This window comes from Scylla paramamosain, chromosome 8, assembly GCF_035594125.1.
Source record: "Scylla paramamosain isolate STU-SP2022 chromosome 8, ASM3559412v1, whole genome shotgun sequence".
In the NCBI taxonomy this organism is placed as follows: Eukaryota; Metazoa; Arthropoda; class Malacostraca; order Decapoda; family Portunidae; genus Scylla; species Scylla paramamosain.
The window spans coordinates 25022040-25037624 of NC_087158.1; the positions used below are offsets into that span (position 1 = coordinate 25022040).

At 40.1% G+C, this 15585-nt stretch overlaps 1 protein-coding gene across 1 annotated transcript in view; it reads right to left on the reverse strand.

Annotated features, from left to right (window-relative positions):
• The window catches only part of LOC135102599 (uncharacterized), a 1710-nt gene extending 432 nt beyond the window's left edge, over positions 1-1278 (reverse strand). The window contains exons 1-3 of the mRNA XM_064007861.1: positions 1147-1278; positions 688-849; positions 31-174 (exon numbers count right to left, since the gene is read on the reverse strand). Of these exons, the coding sequence (XP_063863931.1) occupies positions 31-174; positions 688-849; positions 1147-1215 (375 nt within the window). The 5' untranslated portion in view covers positions 1216-1278. The remainder of the gene's footprint in view (positions 1-30; positions 175-687; positions 850-1146) is intronic.
• Between the last annotated feature and the right edge of the window lie 14307 nt (positions 1279-15585).

The following is a 15585-nucleotide window of genomic DNA, read 5'->3' on the forward strand; positions in this document are numbered from 1 at the left end:
GCATACAGTTTGCCCACTCTATCTACATACCTTACGAGACAGCCTTAAGGATTCCAGAAACCAATGGCGTACTAGACCACTTGCCAGCATCCAACTAATGACATGATCAAATTTTTTCTTGAGTGGTGAATTTTGCTGGAGGGCCATGGCAATGCTGTACGGTGCAAAGCATTCCTGAAATATGCATTTCTTGATTTTGATGTCTATGTTCACTAGGCTACATACCACTGACTTATATTTCTTATATCTGATAATCATGTGACTGTAGCTCCATAATATTTTTAATCATCTTTCTGTTTGGGAATTTATGCACTTCAGATCTGATATATACTGTTCATTCCAAGGATATGATATTCCTTTCCTCCTTTATGCTACCTACAAAAGCCTTCCTCAGTCATTTTGTTCATATCCTTTACTAATGGCCTACTACTTCATGATTCATGCTGGTACAAAACAACTCCCTCATCTCCCTCTCTTGTTTATACATTCATCTTGATTTAATTTCCCATTATCTTTATATACAAAATTCTAGACATAAATTTCATCTTGTTAATTAATGTCTTTTCTGCATGTCATTCCTTTGAATTTCACAAGGGTATTCTTGTAACCACCTGTGCTCCACTAGGCATATGATAATTTGAACTAGTTCTGAGATTTTCTGCCCTCTGAATGACAGAGAAGACTAACCTTCATTATTCTCATGCTGCTTTCTCCTTTGCTGCTAGTGAACTGTGTGGCAATGACAAATTCAAGGAACTGCCTGTTGTGGAGATAAGCTGCATGTCCCTTCTTCACCTGGTTCCACACAAGCTCCAATTCTTGATAAGGTACAAACCTCTTGGCTAAACCCTAAGGATGTAAAAACAAAACTATGATTATCTGAAAAAAAAAAATCATCTGCCATAAATATTATAGGGCAAAAGAAATATTGCTAAACATTCTGATATACAAAACAGTTATGATGGGAAGCAGTCTGTGTTAACTATAAATATCTGTAGATCTTTAAGTCACACAAAATATCGTAAAAACATTACTGAATAAAATACCCCAGTATGTTGAGATTTATTACATAAAGTACAAACACGTACAAAAAATTAAGAATTTCTGAATACAAGAGAGGGAAATTGCAGCCAAAATATAGTTTACCTGTAAATATGGATCAACTGCTGAGGCCAAGGCTCCCTTAAAGAAGCTTCCAAGGCCTGAAACTTCCATGTGTGCAGCATGAAGTGATCTGATGGTGTTGATGCCCTGTGGGCGACGTGTAACAGTGAGAAAAGCTGTTAAGTTTGAACTGTAGGCTGTGGTGAGAATTATAACATATATCCATAAAAAGGATATAAAAACTCGTGTATTGTGCCCAAGAGGCATGAGCTGTTGGGGCTCACGGAAGTGCATCCCTGAAGCATAGAAGCAAGCGAAGGACAGTGACTGCAGGATGGGTACCTCACCTCCACTGTGTGAATCAAAGAGTATTAGAGAAATATTTGTGTGAAACTTACAGTAGCAGAGGTAATAATAGATGACTTTGTACGTATATTCCAAATAAAATATAAAATATGATGAACATATGAGTAAATGGACATTGATTATATTTTAATCTAAATCTTATGAACAGTATACATAAAATAAAGCTAAGATTAAAGAATGTGGAACTTCTAAGTTCTAACACAAAGAAATAAGAAGGCAGACCATTACAACAGGCAAATTGATGAACAGAGAGAACAAGCTAGAAAATATCTGCTGTTGTAAGGATGAAGAGAAGCTATATATCTAAGGGGGAATGAAAAGATGAGGGAAGTTATATGAATAAAATAAGAGAAACAGAAAAGTTTTTCCCCATAAAAGTACACACATGTATATGCATTTAAAATGGGCTAGAAGAGGTATGGAGATAAGGCTATACAAGAGTAGCTCAGGCCCTGAATACTGTAAGTTTACAAATAGGTAAATAATCAAGTAAATGCACACAAATAAACAACACTGCATAAGACATACCATTGATCACCAGCCATAGCAAATATATATAGAAAGACTCCAGTAACTAGAACACCAAGCAGTATAGCACCCCAGGTGGTGAACTGGAAGGGTAGGACAAGTGACATCCAGCGAGGGACAGCAGGGTCACTCCGCACCAAGAAGCAGCTCACCTGGAACAGAGTTTGAAGAATTATTTGGTAGAATACAGAGAGAGAGAGAGAGAGAGAGAGAGAGAGAGAGAGAGAGAGAGAGAGAGAGAGAGAGAGAGAGAGATACTACTGTTGATTTTACTTTGACATCCATTTCTCCTTGAACTAGCCCAATTTCCCAGCCTCACCTCAGCATCATAAGGAGCACTGTAGTCTACTGCTCCAAGTCTTGTTAAGGTGAGGAAAAGATTGGCTACTCCAATGTCAGCTTCACCCCTTGCCAATCGTCCCACCATCCCTGTCCACTCCCCGTCTTCTCCTTCTACTCCCCACAGTTCTCCTTATTGGAAAATTAAGAAACAAGTATATGAGAAAATCATGCAAAATGGGAAAAAAAAAAAAAACATGCAGTAGGTGGAACAAATGAGAAGTGATGTAAGAAAAGGATGGTACAATACAATTGATGTGCAAGATATCAAACTGGTATGAAAAGTAAAATAAGTACGAGCAAAGGAAGAAAAAAAAAAATGACGTGGCTATTACAGACATTGTATCTATGTATTCACTATTGCTATCTGAAATTTTATGTGCTATAGACCAAGAAAATGCAAACATATTTGCTTCAAATGACACACGAGAAAACATATTTTACCTTTAGGAGGTTCCTCAAAAATGATTGTAAAATTCAAGGTTCTGGCAAGTGCATTGACGACCTCGATGTCTATACCAAAGGGGAACTCCACCTTTCCACTGGAGTCTCGATAGTATAGAACACTTGGCTCAAACTCAAATGTCACCACCTGACAAGGAATATTTATGGATGACGGCCTGGGCTGGGATTCTTTAATGTTTCTAACTTAAGAAGTTCCTACGAACACAGCCTGGATTCACTAAAGAGTTACAAATTTCATCTGCATCTGCATAGTTTTTAATATCCGCATCTGCAGTTCTGATAAAGTAAACATCCACATCTGCATCTGCATCCTCATTTTGTAATGATATAGATATCCACATCCACACCACACACAAAGAGGATGTGGTAGATACATTTTATACATTACAGACTAGAGAACAGAGCTTGCAAAGTTGAAGGAAATTAATTTAAGCATGTTTACTTAATTACCTATTAAAATTACATCTTTTATTAATTTCCTTTTAAATCATGTAAATATGTAAAATTATGTATGTATGTACTGTGTAATAGAAGAGAGAGAGAGAGAGAGAGAGAGAGAGAGAGAGAGAGAGAGAGAGAGAGAGAGAGAGAGAGAGAGTTTATCTTGAAGTCCTAAATTTACGTACGCCAATGGTTTCCAACCTTTTGTGTTGTCCCCATGGCCAAAATAGGATACTCTCTATGACCTAGTTTCATCCCTACTGTTTTATTATTTGAAATGATAATACCATGACCTGTGAGGTATAGAAGTGAGTACTAAAAAGATTCTAGTGCATTGGAACTGCCAGTCAAATTCGAATTTCAAATTTTGAAATATTGTCTCTTTATTGATCCCACATTAAAGAAAACAATTATGCACACTCACCTTCAGAGGGATACCGGACATGTCTTTCAAATGATCTGCGAAAGGCGTTACACGGGAATCGACTACGTTAGAGGGTGAAGGAGAGTTAGGTAATATGGTGCTCCAAGTAGCTGTTCTGTGAAGGTTTCCAGGCCCACTGCGATACAGAATTGAGGTATACACGGCCCACTGCCCGACCGTCCATTCTTGCTGAGAGAGAGAGAGAGAGAGAGAGAGAGAGAGAGAGAGAGAGGGGTACATAAAAAAGTAATGTATATTATGGTATTGATTACGTTAGGTAAAGAATTTGTTAGTTTTTAAAATTCGCAAACAAATTCCATGAACTTTATATTTTCTTATCCCGAAGAACATGGCATTCTCCCATGCCATGTTTTAACATACAATTTTTCCCCTAGCCGTTTTCTCCTATGACGTTCTCAAGCAAAGAGAAAACAAATAAAAAAATCGGGAAGCATAAGTATCATTTCTTTAGGCTTCCTTACCTTCACAACCCCAATGAGATGTTCCGTCTTGACACCCTTCTTCGACGATGCCAATTCCTGAAGTTCCTCTCGGGAAACTCCAACCATAACGAATCTAGCAAAAGAGAATCCACCGGCACCTCACCTTAGTTGTCCTTTTCAACAAAAACGTTCGATAGAAAAATCATTGTAGTTACTTCACTCGTGAGTAGAATTCACACTATCCACGAAGAAAACAATAGGTCGTTTACTTTTAGCCTCTTAGAGTACAACAATTTTCACAGAAGTCATAAAAAAAAATAATAAAAAGCAAGTCGTGAGACAAAATAACGGAGAAAGACATATGTGCACAGGAAAACGAAACCTCGCTCACCTGCCGTCGAAATCCCACAGGTCGTCAGGCTGACTCATGAAGGAGTGGAGGGACGTGTGGTTCGTAAGGAGCAAGATGTATCCTCGACACCGTTTGCCGCGCCATGCCACACCTTCCAAACTTTTTGTCTCACTTATCTCCACCACCTGCACACACACACACATACACACAGACACACACACACACACACACAGTCATAAATGCCTGCTAATCGTTTTCAAACAAGTGATGTATTACCCAAGTCACATTTGTTTTGCATCGACAGCACCTCTATCTATAATGATTTCCCATGCATCTTTCTTTTACATCAAGTTTGGCCTTTAATACGACAAAGAAAACGCACATATGCTCACAAACTTCTACTAGACGGTAAAATATACGTTTAGTTCAAATCGATCCATACCTGTTTGGGGTTAGGGAGGAAGAGGAGGCGGCGAAGGAGGCGAGAGTGGCGGTAAGTGAGATCGTGGGCCAACAGTAAGGCACACTGAGGCATTTCATTCTTCACAAGTCCTTCTAACTGGTGACCCAGGAACTCCTCTTCGTCTTGGGTGAGATGCCACAGTCCCTTCACGTCACTGTCCTCCAGCAACTCCGCTTTCTTCATCGATACAATCTTTCCTCCCTGTATTTTCATGGCGTCTTCGTCTGCTTCCCAAAGAGATGACTCCTGTAACATCATGCTGGGATGCTCGAGAGTTTCTTCAGCTAGTTCCATCTTGTCTGGATCAAGTGGCGGTATCATTGGTTGAGCAGCAATGGTGCTTAGGAAACTTACTAACATCATTTTGAAGTTGTCGGTTGCACGAATGGAGAGTGAGGGGCAGAAGGCAGTCAGCACCACCACCATCCACAGACCAGACCAGAGGTGTCGTCCTCGGAAGATGGCAAATGCAATCATGACAACGTAGTTCTTTGTTTACATGGTATGGGGCCTGAAACGACACGATAGACCCTATTATGAGAGAGAGAGAGAGAGAGAGAGAGAGAGAGAGAGAGAGAGAGAGAGAGAGAGAGAGAGAGAGAGAGAGAGAGAGAGAGAGAGAGAGAGAGAGAGAGAGAGAGAGAGAGACTGTGTGTCACATATAAATGGTAGCTACTCAAATCCGTAAAGATCGAGAACTACCACTACAAGGTCAGAAATCTGCGTCAGATCACGAGTGAACAAGCTTCAGAACGCCAGATAAAATGCTGTTGGATGTAGTGAGTAATTCATTCCCATATTAAGACTACAAAGAAAAGGGAAGACCCGCTGATTACTTCACTAGAGCAGGTTTACTGAGAGCAGAGAACATTCAACGGTGTGCCAGTGAGACCTATCACCACCCATTTCCCTAATTGCTATCAATATCCTCTGCTATTAACAATTCCGTTATCACTCCTATCATCACTAGCCAGCAGCATCCCTATCACCAGCCATCACCAGTTAAAACTCCAATCAGTCACAAACTCATTACCTCTCACTCATTCTCAGCATGATCTCAGCACCTCGCCATCATATCACCCTATAATGGCCCCGTCACCCGCCATTCCCAGCATCAACCATAGCGCTTCATTAGCCATTATCATCATCATTCAGTTTCCACTACCATCCATCCTTCACTTTCACGAAGCAAGTCGCTGCCCCCCCCTGACCAGAAGAAGAAGAAGAAAAAGAAGAGGAAGAAGAAGAAGAAGAAGAAGAAGAAGAAAAAGAAGAAGAAGTTCTTAAAAAATTCTGTACGATACTATGTGATACACTTAAAACCAATTAATTAATCAATTATTCAATTAATCAATCAATCAGCGTTGAATTATTACAAAATATGCATAGAGGCAAGACACTCACACACACACACACACACACACACACACAGAGAGAGAGAGAGAGAGAGAGAGAGAGAGAGAGAGAGAGAGAGAGAGAGAGAGAGAGAGAGAGAGAGAGAGAGAGAGAGAGAGAGAGAGAGAGTGTGATTCATGACCAGCCATAAACTTCACCACACAAAAGGCATCAAGAGCTTTCGTCACTAACTCACTTTGCATCATTTAAGAAAGACTCAAGCCACTCTTTCGGGGGTATGATAATTACACCACTTCGCGTGAATGAAGTCTATGAGTTTCATTCATGCATACAATCCCGGCAGAAGGCTTGGTGCAGAGTACAGCTATAGAGTATACTCGTGAAGCAATTTCCACTACCTTTGGTAGGCCATGTCATGACTTAGTGATTGATAGATAGAATATGGAATCTACCCTGCACCCTAAAGCCTCTCCCCGGAGTTAAAAGGATCTAAGAGAGACTCACAGGTGGACAGGAAAGTAAGAAGGAAAGTAGATAGAAAGACATACAGACAAACAAAAAGACAGATAGACTGACCGAGAGACAGACATATAAACAGACAGATACGGAAAGATAGACAAGCAGACAGATAGACACACATGCACACATACATACAGACAGGCAGGCAGATGAATAGATAGATAGATAGATAGATATATAGATGAATAAATAGATAGGTGTTTAATGAACACACACACATTCAATTAGCATTTAGTCGACAAACATTGATTCTTAAGGAAACAAGACAATGCAGTAATTAGTACAAAAGCAATTGTGTCCCAAACCTATGAACTAAAACTATAAAAACATAGAAAGAAGTACAAATGTTACATTAACACTGCATCTAATGAATAATACTGAAAATAAACTGAAAATATACATTTACATCACACACACACACACACACACACAGCCACACCTATATTATCCCAGACATCACTGTAACATCATACATGCAAAACACCACCTTTGTGCGCACTCACCGCCTTGGCCTGTCCTCGGGAAGTGGTGGGTGCAGGCCAGTCCTTGCTGTTATATACCAGACACGGCTCACACACCCCGCCTGCCCGCCTCCCGCCACTCTCATCAGCGACGTAATGCATTCCTACAGGTGGAAGAAAAATTACAGTTAGTTATGGGTACTGCAACTTGTCTTAATCATGTGAAGATTACCAATTATTACCAAACTTAACGATACTCCGCCAGGCCTCAGGTGAATCTCCTATTTGTCACGGCTTTTTGTTTGTCACTTAAAGATTTCAAAATACGGGGCAAGGAATGGATAAATTATGCAGTTGGGGAAGAATCTGGAGAACAATATGTATTTACGTTAGTTATATATCATCTGCAGTAATTAATACCTTGTGGACCAGTACATAAATTACCATTCGTAGTTCACTTTTACAGTATTCCTTCAAATATATATGATTTGTAAATGGATATTGTAAGAATTCTTATTTTTGGGAGAGGAAAAAGAAAAAAATATCCCATTGATTTAGAATCGTCAGAAGTGACCACAAATGCATTCGATTATGAGTAGAAAAAAAAAAAAACGTCGCCTTTCCTGTTGTTGGTTACCAACTTCTGCTTGCAGACTCATAAAAACATGAAATAATGATAATAATAATAATAAAAAAAAAAAAAATAATAATAATACTTATTATTATTATTATTATTATTGTGATTATAACTAATTAATGATAATACATTATTATTACTGTTATTATAATTATCATTATGATAATTACATTATTATTATTATTATTATTATTATTATTATTATTATTATTATTATTATTATTATCATTATTATTTTACTTATTTTCCCGTTTATTTATTGATTTATTCTATTTCCCCGGTAAGAGAACACCATTCTTCTGCATTATGAATTCAAAATATATAAATTTGTTGTGGCTTTGTTTTGCATTGGATTATACCTGAAAGCAGGACAAAAGCGAGTATTTGTAGAACAAAGTGTTCAACTATTGGCAAAAACTTAGCATACGTATATCAAAAGTTCATGCGATACCCAGAGAAAAATGTTCGCTAGTGTGTGTGTGTGTGTGTGTGTGTGTGTGTGTGTGTGTGTGTGTGTGTGTGTGTGTGTGTGTGTGTGTGTGTGTGTGTGTCTGAATTTATCATGACATTTTTTCAAGGGATCATATAGAGGTCACCCACATGGGGAGGTGTGCTGGATGAAGTACTGTGCCTATATACATTACCAACACGTTCCAGCTCAAGGCCAATTATTTGGAGTTACGTAAGCTTCTTTGCCATTGAACAACTTTCATTCTGTTTTATCATTTATACTGTTTCATATTCCATACTATTTTGGATCCCTAGTAAAGTGTGTTGCAAAAAGATGCCCAATTTGTAAACTACTTAGGACAGCCCATTTGGACTCTAGAACCCTAGAACGCAAACTTAACTTTCAGCCTGTTACTTATACTACAGACACTGAATTCAACACATAAGGAAGGAATACTTCATACTACCTGTTTTCCAGGATCTGAAGAGAAAACTGGTTATCAGTAATGTTAAATTCAAAGCGGTCATTCAGTAACTTAGTTTTAAGGACTGTTACGGATTATATAACCTTAATAACTGGCTACAGAATAAATGATTTTGTTTTGAATATAGAAATCCACACTTCAGTTAAATACCGCAACGTAAAATACAAGTATACACGAAGGAATATCCCTGAAAAATTTAGTTGTTTTCGTGTTACTATCAGATGCCTTTGTCAAACTCTTTCAGCTCTGTCTGTCAACATCTACATTTCCTTCTTGCTGGAAGTTTGCCTACATCCAGCCTGTTCCTAAAAAGGGTGACTGTTCTAATCCCTCAAACTACCGTCCTATTGCTTTAATTTCCTGCCTATCTAAAGTTTTTGAATCTATCCTCAACAGGAAGATTCTTAAACATCTATCACTTCACAGCCTTCTATCTGATCGCCAGTATGGGTTCCGTCAAGGCCGCTCTACTGGTGATCTGGCTTTCCTTACTTAGTCTTGTTCATCCTCTTTAAGAGATATTGGTGAAACTTTTGCTGTTGCCTTGGACATATCAAAAGCTTTTGATAGACTCTGGCACAAAGCTTTGATTTCCAAACTACCCTCCTACAGTATCTATCCTTCTCTTTGGAGCTTTATCTCAAGTTTCCTTTCTGACCGTTCTATTGGTAGACGGTCACTGTTCTCCTAAATCTATAAACAGTGGTGTTCCTCAGGGTTCTGTCCTGTCACCCACTCTCTTCTTATTATTCATCAGTGACCTTCTAAACCAAACTTCTTGTCCTATCCACTCCTACGCTGATGATACCACCCTGCACTTTTCCACGTCTTTTCATAGACGTCCAACCCTTCAGGAAGTAAACATTTCACACAAGGAAGCCACAGAACGCCTGACTTCTGATCTTTCTAAAATTTCTAATTGGGACAGAGCAAACTTGGTATTGTTCAATGCCTCAAAAACTCAATTCCTCCATCTATCAACTCGACACAGCTTTCCACACAACTATCCCCTCTTCTTCATTGACATTCAACTGTCCCCCTCTTCTACACTGAACATCCTCTGTCTGTCCTTTACTTATAATCTGAACTGGAAACTTCACATCTCATCTCTAGCTAAAACAGCTTCTATGAAGCTAGGTGTTCTGAGACGTCTCCGCCAATTTTTCTCACCCCCCCCCAGCTGCTAAATCTGTACAAGGGCCTTATCCGTCCATGTGTGGAGTATGCTTCACATGTCTGGGGGGTTCCACTCATACCGCTCTTCTAGGCAGATTGGAATCAAAAAGCTTTTCGTGTCATCAGTTCCTCTCCTCTAACTGACTGTCTTCAGCCTCTCTCTCATCGCCGCAATGTTGCATCTCTAGCTGTCTCCTACCGCTATTTTCATGCTAACTGCTCTTCTGATCTTGCTAACTGCATGCCTCCCCTCCTCCTGCGGCCTCGCTCCACAAGACTTTCTTCTTTCTCTCACCGTTATTTTGTCCGTCTCTCTAATGCAAGAGTTAACCACTATTCTCAATCATTCATCCCTTTCTCTGGTAAACTCTGGAACTCCCTGCCTGCTTCTGTATTTCTACCTTCCTATGACTTGAATTCCTTCAAGAGGGAGGTTTCAAGACATCCTTCAATTTTTGACTACCGCTTTGGACCCTTTTCTGGGACTGGCATCTCAGTGGGTTTTTTTATTTATTGGATTTTGTTGCCCTTGGCCAGTGTCCCTCCTACATAAAAAAAAAAAAATTACCCCTTATAAGAACGACGCATTGTTATATTCGAATAATCTCACGGAATGTCAAAATTTACTATCAGATGAGGACAGCAGATTATTACGCCGGGATAATTTTACGAAATATAGCATTTGTATCCTGATCTTACGACCTTACTCTCCTAATCTCATGGCATTAAACAGTTGAGAGGAGCACACGATCTCTATTCTGAAAGGAGCGTTTAGTTCAGGCATAGTGTCGCCGCGGTCAAGGCTCCTGCAGCTTTCATGGCTCAGACTGGACACCACGAGTCTCACCCTTCACTGAAGATGCAGGGAGGGCGTGTGGTCTTTGACTCCTCGCCCGCTAACATTCACTGGAAGCGAGACGAGGATGCCTGACCTTATTCACTTATTACTGACCGGAGACTTCTTGGTGTTAACACATTCACTCACTCCCTCCCTCACCGGTTCTCTCTCTCTCTCTCTCTCTCTCTCTCTCTCTCTCTCTCTCTCTCTTAAAGATAGTTTTCCATTGATATTTAGATAGATAGATAGATAGATAGATAGATAGATAGATAGATAGATAGATAGATAGATCGACAGATAGATAGATAGATAGATAGATAGACAGACAGACAGGCAGACAGACAGACAGATAGATAGATAGATAGATAGATAGACAGATAGATAGATAGATAGATAGATAGATAGATAGATAGATAGACAGATAGATGGATAAATAAATAAGACACAAAAAATAGACGATCTTCCCTTCAAAACTATAACGATTTATCATGACCAACAAGGGGAGGAGTGAAAACAGAACACCACGCTTACTAACCATACATCATCATATAACATTAACAGCGCACAATGTAAAACTGTTGCTGCAGTCACAAAGTCGTGACTTCATAATAGGTTGGTGTTACTCCTTGGCACACAGGAGACGCCGAGCTCGATACAGCGTCACATGATCCACTGCACCACCTTGTCACTTTTTTTGTCCTTTATGATGAATCGAGAAGCTGGTGACGGCATGCCATATGAAGGCTAAGATTTTATTTTCCGTTTATTTTTCTATTTTCCCGATTTTTTTGTTTTGTTTATTGATTGTTTAACAGATGAAAACTAACTGAATTTCTTGCAAATAGTATTCCTTATATTTTCTTCTCCTGCGAACATAAATTTGTGATAAAAAGGAAAGCACAGATCAACTAACATCAAGAACTCAGTTGAATATTTATAGGACAAAAATAAGTGAAAATATTTTACAAAGACAGGAATACAAACAGAAAATAAACAGTAATGAGAGAGGTGAGGTATTAAGCTATTTCTTCATTTCCACTCAGTACCTGTGAATCAATCAACCTACATAAACCTACATACACAGCGTTGCACCGAGGTCCCCCCATTCAACGCGTGGCCTAACACGGTCCTCACTTCCTTCCGCCATTACTACTTCTTTCTACCTGCGAGTCTTGTCAACAGAAAGAGAGATAAAGATCTCCTCAGGCTGACATGTACGTTTGTTAACACTCAAAGAGGAAGGTGATTAATTGTGCGTGTCCACCGTCTGCGTGATAACGGGCCCAGGAAGGAGGTCGATATGGACTTTGGTTGAGCCTTTGTCTAGGAATGGAGTGGCATGACAGGTCCGCGGCGTCCACACTCCACCTAGATGGGTCGATCTGAATGACGAGTGCTGCCAACAGGTGAGCGAGATGCACGCAACCTAGTCATGACCTCGTGTGAGACAATACCGCAGACAGGTGTGGACAGCGTTATGACTGTGTTTACCTCTGCGAATTTGCTCCGGAGATTATATATTCATCCATGTCTATCTGCCTATCTTTCCTTCTGTCTGTCTGTCTGTCGGTCGGTCGGTTTCTCTGTCTGTGCCCGCAAGATATTCCCTAGAAAAATGATCAGCAGATTTTTTTATTTATTTATTTACTTATTTATTTATTTATATTAAAGTGGAATGTCAGATATGAATAAATAATAGGCTAATGTGAAGTAATGTATGTTATGTGATGTGATGTGATGTAATGTGATGTGATGTGATGTGTGTGTGTGTGTGTGTGTGTGTGTGTGTGTGTGTGTGTGTGTGTGTGTGTGTGTTCCTGATTTTGTGAGTTCGTATAATTTTGTAAATATATTATTTTCTTCGCTGTAGTGTCTAAATCTGGATTTACTATAGATTTACTGCCACCCTGGATGAGAGAGAAAAAAAAACATGGATAGAAAGAAAATAACAATCGTTTTAGTTATTTTTCTGTCTATTGAGATGTAATGTCTGGCGAAGAGAACAATGAAGATGCTTGTCCTATAAATCTGATCTTTATATTTTCTGCATATGTTGCCTATATTTATCTACTTCTTTGCGTTTGTCTGTATGTATGAGTCTCTCTGTCTGTCTATCTGTCTGGCTCGTCAGCGTGTCATCACTCGAGGGGTAAATATGGGACAGTGGGAAAGTGGAGGCAGCTGGCGTTGTGGTGACAGTGGAGGAGGCGGCTGCGGCGGCGGCTGTGGTGGTGGTGGTGGTGGTGGTGGTGGTGGTGGTGGTGGTATAAAAGTCATGAGCCTTACTCCCAAGATATAAAAACGATAAAACGAATTAGAAACAAATGAAATACGAGCGATCCAAGACAGTGATTCGTAAGCATCGACTAATATCGAGGATTCCATTGAGAGAGAGAGAGAGAGAGAGAGAGAGAGAGAGAGAGAGAGAGAGAGAGAGAGAGAGAGAGAGAGAGAGAGAGAGAGAGAGAGAGAGAGAGAGAGAGATACTAGTGGTAAAACGACGTTAACATGCATCCAAATTTTTACAGAAATATCTCCTTGTTTAAGACATTTAAGAGCTCACTGTTTGATTAATTTACCTAAGGCTCAGGAACAAGCAGGATCACATGGCGCTGCACATAAAAGAAATAACTGAATAAAAAATACAGATAATTATAAAAACTAGCAATCTTAAGAGAACACATTACGTACTGTCTATAATTTCCTGTAGTTGTGTGCGTCTCTAATGTTTCGTCCCTGCAGTCTCCACACTCCTGCCATCATTACTATAGCGCCAGCTGCGTCCCCCACCAAACCTGACACGCTGTAATGGCGCCTAATTGCATGGTGATGGCGACCCACTGCAGAGCGAGGGACACTAACGACTGAGGAACTGAACGCTAGAAAAACGATCTTGTGCCATCCAGGCGTGATACCTGTAGCCTGAATAAGAAACAGTGCCATCTGTCAGCGGATTTTTTAACTAACTATACGACTGTGCTTTCACGTGAACTATCCAATAGGGAAACCGGTATGTACTATTTGATACTAGCTTTACGTGCATTACAGGAGGATGTGGTCTTTTTATTATGATTTTATTTTTCAGAGTACTACCATCTGACATCGGACTATCAAATAAAACATAACTCAGGGGGTTTATTTTATTCACCGTTTCTCGTAAAGTTATTGTGAGTGAATGTAAGGAGCCATGAGAAGCAGCTGAGTGTTGCAACACATTGTTGTTCATGTGGCGTGTACGGATGAAGCTTTTTATGGTTATGTTTCTATAATTCCGTTCCATCACGACACACACACACACACACACACACACACACACACACACACACACACACGATAGTTCTGGTGTTCTTAAACATATGGAAATAGAGGCTTAGGCTTATTACTTTGATGTCTGAGTGATAAGATCAAGGGTGCCTCATAAGGTGAGTGGCAAGTAAACATTAGCACGAACCGAAATGAATGTTTATTTTTGGATCTGGCAACATATTTGATCTTGATTACAGGTATTCGTGATTTCTGTATTGTGTCCAGTGTCGCTTCTCTTTAGATTAAGATGAAAGGAGAGGACTATATGTATTACTGAAAGAAACGCATAATTTAATGCAACTCAGTTAGCAACGAATCGTATCCTTAACCACCCTTTGCTGTGTCAGAGAGAGCAGTAAGCGTTCCCCAGTTCAGGATGCTCTGGTGTAGGGCAATGGGTCACAGTGTGGGACAATGGGTGGCACAATGGGTGTGACGCACGGTGCTCTCAGGAAGTTTGGGTCAAACTCCTATTACCTAGCGGATAAAAATTAGCAATACCAAAGAAAAACACTGCAGCTCTAATTTACAATTAAAGTTTGGACAGCCTGTAAATCTTGATACAAATATATACCTCTCATCGTCACCATAAATCTTGCCTTTTCCAACAGAAGCCGCACACAAGCCATGATTGACACCAAAGTCATGAAGAGTCTTGGCTGTTATCAGGAACAGGAGTTATCCTTTCCGCAACATCCGGCTTGTTGGTAGCCTGTCCACATCAAGGGGCAAGGACAACCCGTAGTTCAGACGGCGGCATTCCAGCCAGTCCTATATGGTGACCTACAGAGACCCGTACCCACACGGATCCTCGAAGAGCCTCCCTAAAGTGCCTGTCATCACCTTCTTTGTAGGGGTAGCGATAGGTGTAAGTTTTGGGTCAGGGGTGACATGCATGTTTGAAGAAAACGGGAAAGGCAAGTAGATAAGGATGGAAAATGCGACATTAGACATCAATTTATTATGGAATCTTGGCAACCTCACCACCAGCACTTCAGGTTGTATTTTTCTCCTTCACCTAAAAGAAGCGAATGAGACTGTCGAGAGGCGCCAATGACATGAATGCCTGGTCTTGCCAATGCATCGTGTTTTTGCAGCACTCTCTCTTCCTTCTTGAGAGACAGCAATGGTTAAATAAAGACTGTCAGAATAGCAGCAACTATTGACAAATAGAAAATAAATGTCCAGCCTTTGTAACTGAATTCATGTTGGCTCAATGGGTAATATGTTCAATACATCATCCAATCCGATCTGAGTGTTTCATCCTGATCTGGAAAGGAAGGACACCAAGTCAACGCACCTCCGCCCTCTGGGACTGTTTCGCAGCTGAGCACCTGCCCTGACACATGGGAAAGTAAATTTCAGAACGATGTAGTGACTTTGTATCTTTAGATGTTGGGAAAATAAGTAGAGCCAGACCCACAGACCAGGG